General features: G+C 42.3%; 1 protein-coding gene across 1 annotated transcript; it reads right to left on the bottom strand.

Moving 5' to 3' along the window:
• Nucleotides 1-6,352: 6,352 nt before the first annotated feature.
• On the bottom strand, nt 6,353-10,257 carry LOC142587435 (uncharacterized). Its single transcript, XM_075698448.1, has 2 exons — nt 8,064-10,257; nt 6,353-7,703 (listed from the first exon to the last, which is right to left on the bottom strand). The coding sequence occupies exons 1-2, from the start codon at nt 9,283-9,285 to the stop codon at nt 7,015-7,017; spliced, it is 1,911 nt and encodes a 636-aa protein (XP_075554563.1). The 5' UTR covers nt 9,286-10,257; the 3' UTR covers nt 6,353-7,014.
• Nucleotides 10,258-10,356: the final 99 nt, after the last annotated feature.

The following is a 10,356-nucleotide window of genomic DNA, read 5'->3' as shown; positions in this document are numbered from 1 at the left end:
GGTCACCGGCCTGAAATGGAGCATGCAGAAATTAGAGGAAATAGCGTGCGTTTATATTGAAATAGCATGCACAAATAGATACACAGTTTTGTTTGTACATGCCGAAACATCCGGCGCAGAAGCACTTTTGTGCACTTTATTATTTGGCTTTCAGCATTACCTTTAAGTCATAGTAGATTTGTACGTACTCGTGGAAGCATCCAGTGGAGGCCATAGATAGAATTTATTGACAGGAAAGATGGAGAGGTCGACCTGAGCTAGTGCGCTCTAGTGTGCTACTCTAATGAGTAGAGCTATGAGAGTTGTGCTTAAAACACTGCAATGACTGTCTGCTTGACAGATAACTCTAAGCTTCTGTGGTACTGCATTGGTTACTGTGACCAATCCATGCATTGCTTATGCTCTGTGGCATTGAATATGAGCTACAACAGGTGAGCTGCGGGTTGATTTCTCTCCTGGTGGAGCTGGTGTTGCTGCGAGAATTTTTTCGCACAAAAAGTGGAGAGCAATGCTTGTAATGTCATGCTTTTGGTTGTGTGCTTTCTCCATGGAGTGAAAAATACATGCGTGCCAAGCAGCGGGACATCCTGTGTCCTTAGTGCAGAATGCTTTGTTATTACGCTGTGCTGCCTGGTGGCAGGGAACTATCACTGCAGAGGATGATGAAAAGCATGAGGTGTGTGCCTTGCTGCTATAATGAAACCTTGAATTTTTTGTGTGAAAGGGACTCGCATTAAATATATTACTACATGCTCCAGGGGAGCAATGTGGCCACACCTCTCACATTCTGTCTCATACTGAACAAGAGAGTTGCATAGCTAAGGCTAGGCAGCATTTATAATGCCTAGGTGGTTTATTAACTACACAGCTGTAGTGAACGCTGAAATACTTGCAGGGATAACGCCTTTTTGGAAGGGTGGTGTCCATGCTGCACCCATATTAAAAGGGTGGCGACTGTGTTACACCCGTATGTGAAGGGTGTAGTTTGCTTTACACCCATGCTTTAAAGGGTGCTTTTAATGTAACACCCATAGGCACAGTGACGTCATTTTAACACCCTTTGGTTTGTGGGGTGTAACTTAGCACCCTGTGTTTGGGGTGCAGCAATACACCCGAAAATGGTGTCACCCATGGGACAAGTCATTTACACCCTTAAGGGTGTTAAAATTTTTAGAGTGTACGTTCACGGACCGAGGCCATCACCAATAGCTCGGCAAGTTTCTCCATTCACCTCACGAAGATTGCATAATCACCTTTCTTTCACGCGCATCTACGGCAAAACACGTTTTAACTCATCTGCTCTTGCACGTGTCATCCGCTTGTGGAACGACCTTCCCGATATCCTGGTAGCTGAACCTAACAAAGAAAAATTCCGTCACGACATAAACATTCATTTCTTACTTTAAAAGAAAGGAACTTCTTGTCTGCGTTGTTTCTTGTATGCATTTTTTTCTTTTTATCTTAGAACGTTAGAGTTTGTGTAAACTGGACTCTTCGTTGTATTATTATTAACAAAGCATTGTATAACTATAATATTGTATAATTGTCTGCTCTTTATACTGTGTATATTTTTTCCCTTACCTAATGCCCATTTTTCGGGCCTGTAAGTTATATTGGATAAATAAGGTAGGAGCCTGGAATACCCTTTTGCCGTGTTTACTGAGTGCGAAGTTGCCTGGGTGCATTCATGGAGCAAGCTCAATCGCTGACTGATGTACCAACTTTTTTCTCATATTACAACCATCCAGCGCAATGCGTCGTTGCCTAGAAAGCGTCCAAAGAATTTAATGAGTGTTGCCACAACGGAAGGTATATTAATTGAGCATTTTTAGCAAACAATCTCTGCAGCCGAGGTGCGAAACTGGAGCAAACAAAATGCAATAATTAAAAGGCTTGCCACGTTTCTCCCATTATTATTTGTGTACTCAACAACGGTACGAGCTGAGCAGTACGAGCAGCAACGCTACGAGTAAACGTCTGCAACACGCCACATTTCGCTATATTGTACAGCAGCACCACGGTTGATGCCAACGTTACTAGACTAGCTGGTTGGTTCAACGCGCCAACGCATGTTAGCGCAGCAAACCCAGCACGGAAAAGACTCACACAGGCGCTCCACTACCGCGGAACCATGTAGACAGATGAAAGATACAGTTGTCTGAAGTTCTACCACCATGATGGCATAAAGAATGATTGTGTTCAATGCGGCAACATTGTTTCCAAGAGCGCACTATGTCCATTAACTTGTGTTTTTGTTTTACCCTCAACCAGCCTGTTTTTGTTTGAAAATGTGCAGCCCGATCTGAATGTCCCAATCGTGCTTCAGTTACTGTACTTCAGTGCAGAAGCGGCGGCCCTGTTTTTATGCCATCTCTCCGCGTTTCCTTATACAGTTTCTGCATTTCATGACGGGACGCATTTGCAAATATGGCGTTATGAGGTGTGCATGTTTGTTTGGTTGCTGGTTTCGCGCCAATTTTGTCAGTGGCGATGGCAGTGACGAACCGGGCCTTGTTTGGTATAGCGCGCGGTCGCTGCAAGGAGTCATTTTGTGCCTTTGAGCACTACAGTGTCCTCAGCTCGGCGAACATTCGCAGTGACTACTTTGACCACGACCCTGGATCACATGAAAAAATAAACGAACTTGGTAGGTGTTCTTGCATTGTACTGGTTTGTCTGTATTTGGCATATATATCTAGGCTGCAGGTTTTCTTCCTTTAGAGGGGAGGGAAGAGGGAAAACAGGAGAAAGCAAAGGGGTAAGCAGTGATCTGTGCGGAAACGCATCCGTGTATCTGCCACGCTCAAAAAGGAAGCTTTACGTTACCGGCACGGCAGCCCACCGCGCGCCATTCGCAAGCCGCCGCTCTACGGCTGTTTTCCTCGCGAACGGCGAGATTTACTAGCCGTAGAGAAGATGTGACCATATGATGTGACCGGGACCCATTTGGGCGGCAGCCGTACAGCGAAGTGGTCAATCAGCGACGGAGGAGTGGTCGTTCTGGCAACGACGGCAGCCTTACCGCCGCTCATCGCTCGGTGGCGCCGATATCGTCGCTAGGCCTTTTCCGGTTCACCTTAAAGCGAAAGGTGATGCCCTAGCAAAAATTCTAATAGAGATTTGTATTAGTCTAATACATTTTTCTATTGGTCTTATTAGTGTTCTATTTGTCTTGTAGAAATTTCTATAAGTCTAATAGGTTCTGTATCAGTTTTGGTGCAGCACCTATTAGCATTTATATTAGTCTAATACATCCTTCTATCAGTCTTATTAGTCTTATTAGTGAACGAAATTCGTATTATCCTAATAGGTGTTCTATCAGTCATATTAGGTTGTATTAGTCTTGTTGACATTTGCATTATCCTACTAGTGTTCTATAAGTTTCATTAGGTTGTATAAGTCTTGTTGAAACTTTTATTAGCCTAATAAGTGTCATATTAGTTTTGATATGGCTCCTATTACAATTACAGAAATATGCTTGAGAACATTTTATACGAAGTTTTTAATGAGGAGTTTAAGTAAATATTAAAATTATAGAATTTTAGTTATGAAAAGGGATGATTTTTTTGGTAACATATTCGTGGCTGGGTGGATTTCAGGCATACATCACATTACTGACAAGCTAATTAGTAAAAATAAGAGCTATGTATAAACATCATAATTTCCAGTCTTGGGTGGCATAATGTCATAGCAAAATCAAAGCCAGTCAGGATTCAAGTGTGGTTATATGGTAGACACTCTGTGTCTAGTTGCAGATTCAAAGATAGCAAAGAAAAATGAGTTGATGTTCCCATTATGTATAAAAAAGTTGTTTTACGGGGGGGAGAAATCAAGTAAGACACCAATGAAGTTTGCCTCAAATTTGTAAGTAAACGCCAAAACTTCAGTGACCTATGCAATGTTCATCAAATAGGCATGTTGTATATACCTGCTAGCATCAAGTTCTCAATTACATGGTGCCTAATGTAACTATAAAGGCAATTAGCAGGTTCTGAGTAACCTTGAAACAAACCTATATGTTTGTAATTAACCGTAAGATATATAGTGCAAATACTACCGAATAATTTTGATAACTTTTCTAATACTGGTTTTTATACAAGGTTTTGTTGTAACATCTTGTATTCTGCTGCACTTGATTTTCTTTGAGATACCCAGTAGATGGCCTCAAGAAAGTATCCCAAAGATATGGAAGAAATAAAAGGCAAATTTTCGTGCTAATGCTATATGTAATCTGTTCAACTACCACACTAAAGAATACTGCCTACCAAAACAGATAAATCACTGTTCGTACTAGCTTCGGTGATAAAACATTACTACAGGTAGGCTGCTACAGGAGGAGTGAAACTTGGGAGACATTTATGAGGATAGTTAGCAATCAGCACAATTTTGAGCCATCATGTATTGAGGTTTTTATATGACGCACAAGAATAAGCTTCAGGATGAAGTTGCTGAAAATAAAAAAATTGCAAGGTATTCAGTGTCAGTTTAGTTGTAGCGGTGTTAAAGAAAACAGTCCATCACCAAGAAAACTAGTTCTCCAAATCTTTTATTTTCTTCATTCAAACAGCCACAATGAATTGAAAAAGGGAAAAACAAGTAAATTATGTGATCAACTGCTACTTCTTTTTCTTATTTATCAGAACAATGTTTCTCTTCTATCTACCACATGATGTTGCTTTCTCTTCTTTTTGCAAATGACTATCATGCTAAAGCATTCAGTCTCTCGATGACCAACACAATTTTAAGCAAGTACTTGGTAGTGATAAACAGCTAATGTCACCCATCATGGAGGATTACTCTAAGCATCACAAAATGCGCACACATGGTAATTAAACATAAGACAAAGTAGCTAGTTTTAAGTACAAGATAGACAATGTAGACATTTGGCAAGCTGATGAACTTGCAACACCTCGAAACTGTTGATTCTAAGATGAGCTATAATGTACATAGCCCATATGTTTTCACAGCGGCAACGAAAAAGTTCTGGTTATTGAACACCGCTTGAAGCATTGCCCACTGTGACCAAGCTAAGCTAAGATAAACAAGACGGCACTCACATACATGAGTGCCGTCTAGGACCAGCACACAGACAGACATAAGTACCATAGAATGCATAGAAAGAAAGCACTTAGGTTTACTGGTAATGCATACAACACACATATCTCAGTAACAGATACCAGACACTAGAAGCTTGCTAGAAATTACATAACTTGCAGATGTTGAGCACTAACTGCACTAAAATAAGACTTCACTCTTACATTCAACCTAATAAATTGTGACAAACACAATAAATGTAATAGCCTTAACACATTAAAACTATTTTAGTGCCATAATCAAGAACCGCAGAATGTTTATAGTTCATTCTTCAACCAATAAGCTAATGGCACACCCTTTCGCAAAATCTTGTCAACCCTAGCACTCCCAAATCCTTTTTATTTGCAGTCCAGATGCACTGGTAATTTTATGCACTTGTTTTGTGTACTGAGCCCTCTTTTGCACCTATCTTTTTGACAGGAAATGTAACAGCACCAAGACTATTGCGTTGCTACTATGCACAGCAGGTGTATGCAAATGTTTATCTTATTAATTGTGCTTTGCTTCATAGTCTCTTGAAGGGAAAATATGCATTCTGGTCATACTATGTAATCGCTCTGCTGGAGCTTCTAAAGGCAGCCTACACCATTGTCATTTAAGTAAACAAACAAATAAATAATAGAATGTGGGCAGTGTAAAGATTGCACAGTTCAGCTAAAGAAGAGTTGTTCTTGATTGGTGCCACTGAAATGGCTAACAATATATAACAATACAATACTAATTTTGATATAACAAAACAATCATGTTTTGAAGACGTCTTGGCGAGTTCAGATTCATTGGAGATCGGCTGGATCTGGGTATCTAACCACCTTTGTCTCATAATTTAGAGGATTTTAGGGCTTCTAATGTATGCAGGACAAATAGAAAGCCATCTAAATGAAGCTTGGAAAAAAATATACTCCAGGTTAGTGAAGAACTTATGTACAAGGCAGTAATAATGCATAATTAGCGAAAGGCTTAGATTAAACACACATGCGCTTGCTCAAACTGCATATACCTAAAGCTAGAACAAGAAGGGTTGTTTTACGCAGTGAAACATGTGGAACATTTCTGGAAGTGGTGATCTAAAAAAGAAGTAAAGGTTAAGTAAATGGGCTCTATGTAAGAGTAAGATGGTACTAAAGGAGGGTGTGATGGCACAGGTGAAGTTAAGGCAACTCAGCAGTGGTTGACATCAAAGAAAGAAAGCCAAGGTATTCTAGGGGAGCCTTCCACCCTCCCGAATAACAAAAAATCCCGAATAACAAAAAAAGGAACAAACTACATGGTACACTAATTCTTCAATGTCAACTGCTGTTGACTTGCCTGTTATTAAATGGACTACCACTTGTTCTAGTCTTTCTCAAGCAAATTGGGTAGGTCTGCAACATAGCAGGAACTGCCCAGAGACATTAAAACAGAAATGCTACCTACTCTGTCAAGAGACATTAACAATTTTTCTCTCCTTGGCATGCAGGAGCTGATGTGTGCGATGTCATGATACCTTTCACAGGCCAACTGTGTGCACATTAACATGCAAGAGCTATCACAAAGTTCATACACATTGTGCAAAGTATAGAATTGACCCATTGTACATTTGAAGGTACAGTTCCTGGTTTTTTTCGCACGGTGGTATGCACTGGTGTGAAGCAGGTGGCCTCGAACTAAAAGGCGCCGGAAGCTGGTAACTTTATCTGGTATATAGCCAAGCTCCGCAAGAAATGCATTCTTTTGCTCACTGTCCACAATGCCACACACAACCCCTCTTCCCAAAGTCTTTGTTTCATTACTTTTGCAAGCTACTGGAGGTGTTAACTGATCACAAATTTCTTTCACTTTAGGCTGCAAATTAAGCGTATTCTTGAGCATTGCAAGCTGTAGATGCATCACAAACCGTTCCATAACTTGCACTGGCACACCATTTGCACTGCTTATTAATTTTCACAGTACTCCATTTCCTGACTCAAAAACAAATGTGGAGTGAGCCCACAAAGGACCAAGTTCCACCACACTCTTTGGCAGGTGCAAAAGTTGATGCACATTCAAAGTCATTGATGTCTCACCATAGAGCATCTGCATTTTGAAGACAAAACTAGAAAGCTTTCCTGTTGCATCACTAATGTCTTCTCTGCTAATGCTGGATTTCAGTAGAGTGTGTATGGCTGACACCAGCAAGCAGAAATGGCTGTGGTAGTTTGATGGCAGGATGCCATCGAGACATGGAGCGCCATAAAACAATACCCACCATTTCCATTCGCTTGCCTTCCACATCGCTCTTTCCTGTACAGTGCGTGGGAGTCGGGTGAACCACTGTGGTGGCTTAATACTGAGCAGTCGTTGGTCCACTCTCTTGATTTGAGCTGGCTTTCCAATATATGATGGTGAATCTGCTGACCCAAACCATATGTCGGCCAGCTGCCTTGCAACTCCTTCTAGCACACAATGCATGTAGTCTGGACAAACAGCCCAAACTAAGTCAAAGTTGGGTATGTAAGCAAGTGCTGAAGCTCCCTTTATGCCGTGGGATGGATTTCCAGACTGCAGAGATACCCGCATGTCTTCCCTGACACTTGTGTTGGTCCTCAGATTTGGGTGGCTTGCTCCCTCTGGAACTGGGTATCTCAGAGAGCCTGGGAACATAAATCACATCACACTCTTACTTTTACGCTTCTTGAAATTGTTCTGTGTGGGTTGACGAAACACATATCTGAAAAAGCTGTTTTATTTAGCATGCAGGTGGCATGAATAACTACAAAAAAAATGCCCCTCTGGTTTCCTTGTGTGATTTGCATTGTCCCCTAAATAGTAAAATGCCAAAGCCATAAGTGCTATCATAGATGACATTCAAAAGATTTTACATAATAAAGTATGCACTGAAGTGCCTTTGCAATTTTGACTATTTTAACTCAAGCTTTGTTATATCTACATGTATATGGGAATAGATAGGTGCTTAAACGGCCATAAACTAGCTTGTAATTGAAAGTACTTACCACGGATATGGACACCTTTGTGAAGGCAGAAGCTGCACCCAAAGTAGCCGTTGTATTGCTTCATATTGAGCACTGCTGCACGTGCTGGGGCATCAACACAACAACACGTGATGTGCACCTTCGAGGACAGCACTAGTTCGTCACACTTCCACTTGACAGAGTTCAGTTCTTTAAGGCTTTTAACAAAAGTTCCAAGGAATGGACTCATTCTTGGGTAGCCCTTTCCAAAATACAGTCCACATAATAGTACATTACTCCACCGCAAGGACAATGGCAGTTCATTCACCACACACTGTATTGGCCATATTGAAGCTTTGTTGCACTTGAAAACTTTCGCGCCATCTGTGTTGAATGTGAGGGATATGTCACACCATGAAGAGTTTTTCATCTGTTCTTTGTAAAGGCGTCCATCACAGATGTCTTTCATAGAGCCATCATCCGCTTGAAGTTCCCTTTTCTTCAAGGATTCCATCAAGCCCTTTGACACAGACTTGTCAATAAGCATGACTTCAATTTGCTTCTTGAGGTCCAATGTAACAAAAGAATTTTGTCCCGAGTTGGCGGTGTTGCAGTGCAGGCATAAAAAATCCTTTTGACGAGGATTAGGCATCACAGCTTCGCATGCCTCACAAAAGTAGTGTCGCTTGACAAGGCCGCCCATCCACTGCCTCCACGCTTTTCTAAGCATGTAGCTCGAAGTAGGAAGGACGGGCATGCCAAGAAAATGGTTTATGACATTCACAAGCTTCTCCATATCCGTCCAGTTGAGGCCTACTGACGCAGTATACGCCATTAGCGTCAGCATGGCATCTCTGACACTTATGTCTGAGTTCGGAAGGCGTTCGCTTGAGAACAGGCTACAAAATTCATCGGCATCGCCTTCGCACTCCTCTGCACCACTGCAGTCTTCAGAGCAGCTGGATTCACTGTCACACTGTTTGTTGCCATCTCCCTCATCACTTTCCGCATGATCAAGGTTTTGGTCACTGGCGTCGAAATCATCGTCGTCATCAATCTCACACACGCCGGCATTTGCACTTCCAGCGCCGGAGCTTCTAAGCTGCGTAGGCGTCTGTGAACATGACTGGGTGTCCCGGACCCTCTCCTGGTACCGCAACGATGTCCGTGGCAAGGAGTAGGTCTCCCCTGGCTCTAAATAACGTTTCCTGCGCTTTTTACGCTGCGACGTCCCTCCGGCGCTAGTGCTTCGCGTCTGGTCCATGATGCAGAACGCTAAGGTGTCTGTCGGCTCTCCAACGTTAAAACGTATATTCACGGCATCGTACACGGCACGGTAAAACTGAACAAATAAAAAAAATGGCACGGCAAGACTGAATCAATAAAAACTGAACTGTGAGTATTACGACTAAAGCCCGGACCAACACGTCCTACACCAAGGCGTGGGGAAAGTTTCCTGAACGGATATAACGCGGTTCATCATTCTATGGCATGGACGAAGGAAAAACCCATGGGCATGCCAATAACGTGGTGCACGGATGGATGGATGGATGGATGGCGGCTATACCCTTTGTAACGGGCGGCGGCTGGCGCCACCTAGCCTTTTGCTCCCCTTCCTATTTTATTATTATTATTCTTTTTCCCCTTTCTTTATATCCTCTTTTCCTTAACCTAGTTTTCACTCCCCTCCTCCCCCCAAAATAACTATCTAACACAGTAGAGGAAACATTATCTCCCCGATTTATAGTATTATCTATCCCTTGACTTCCTCCACCAATCCTCTAGCCTCCCCTTCGTTACTGCCACTCTTTTCACGTCTATTTGCCCTCGTTCCCCGGGAAAACCTAATGCCCCTTCCATATCTGCCACTGTTCCCTCTGCCAGGGTTGGGCGAAGGTCTGTGCATCTCAGCACTATATGCTCAGTGGTCTCCATTTCGGTTCCGCATGCTGTGCACCGAAGGTCCACGTCTTCAAATTTAGCCCTGTATGTTTTCGTTCTCAAAACCCCTGTCCTAGCTTCGAATAATAGTGAGCTGCCCCGCGAGTTATCAAATAAGAGCTCTCTCTTAATCTCCTGTTTTTGTGACCTATACATTGATAGCGCTGGCTTTCCGAGCATTCTTTCTTCCCACATTTTTCTTTCCGTCTCCTTCACCTCCTTTCCCACACTAGAACCACGTTGGACCCCCTCCCTCGGCTGTAGGTATCTATTCCTCAGCTTCCTAGTTCTGAGTGTCCACTTTGTATTCAAACTTTTCATGTACAGATATTTGTATACTTTTCCTGCCCACCTTTTTTCCTCCAGTGCTGAGAGTCTCTGTTCAAATTTTAGT

Source organism: Dermacentor variabilis, chromosome 7, assembly GCF_050947875.1.
Source record: "Dermacentor variabilis isolate Ectoservices chromosome 7, ASM5094787v1, whole genome shotgun sequence".
In the NCBI taxonomy this organism is placed as follows: Eukaryota; Metazoa; Arthropoda; class Arachnida; order Ixodida; family Ixodidae; genus Dermacentor; species Dermacentor variabilis.
This window is presented reverse-complemented; position numbering and strand designations above follow the sequence as displayed.

What these genes read in the sequence shown, in the direction of transcription:
- LOC142587435 (XM_075698448.1), bottom strand. Translation starts at nt 9,285, where the DNA reads ATGGACCAGACGCGAAGCACTAGCGCCGGAGGGACGTCGCAGCGTAAA. An exon ending in CAAAGGTGTCCATATCCGTG is followed by an intron (nt 7,704 to 8,063) that starts GTAAGTACTTTC and finishes TTATGTTCCCAG; the next exon opens with GCTCTCTGAGATACCCAGTT.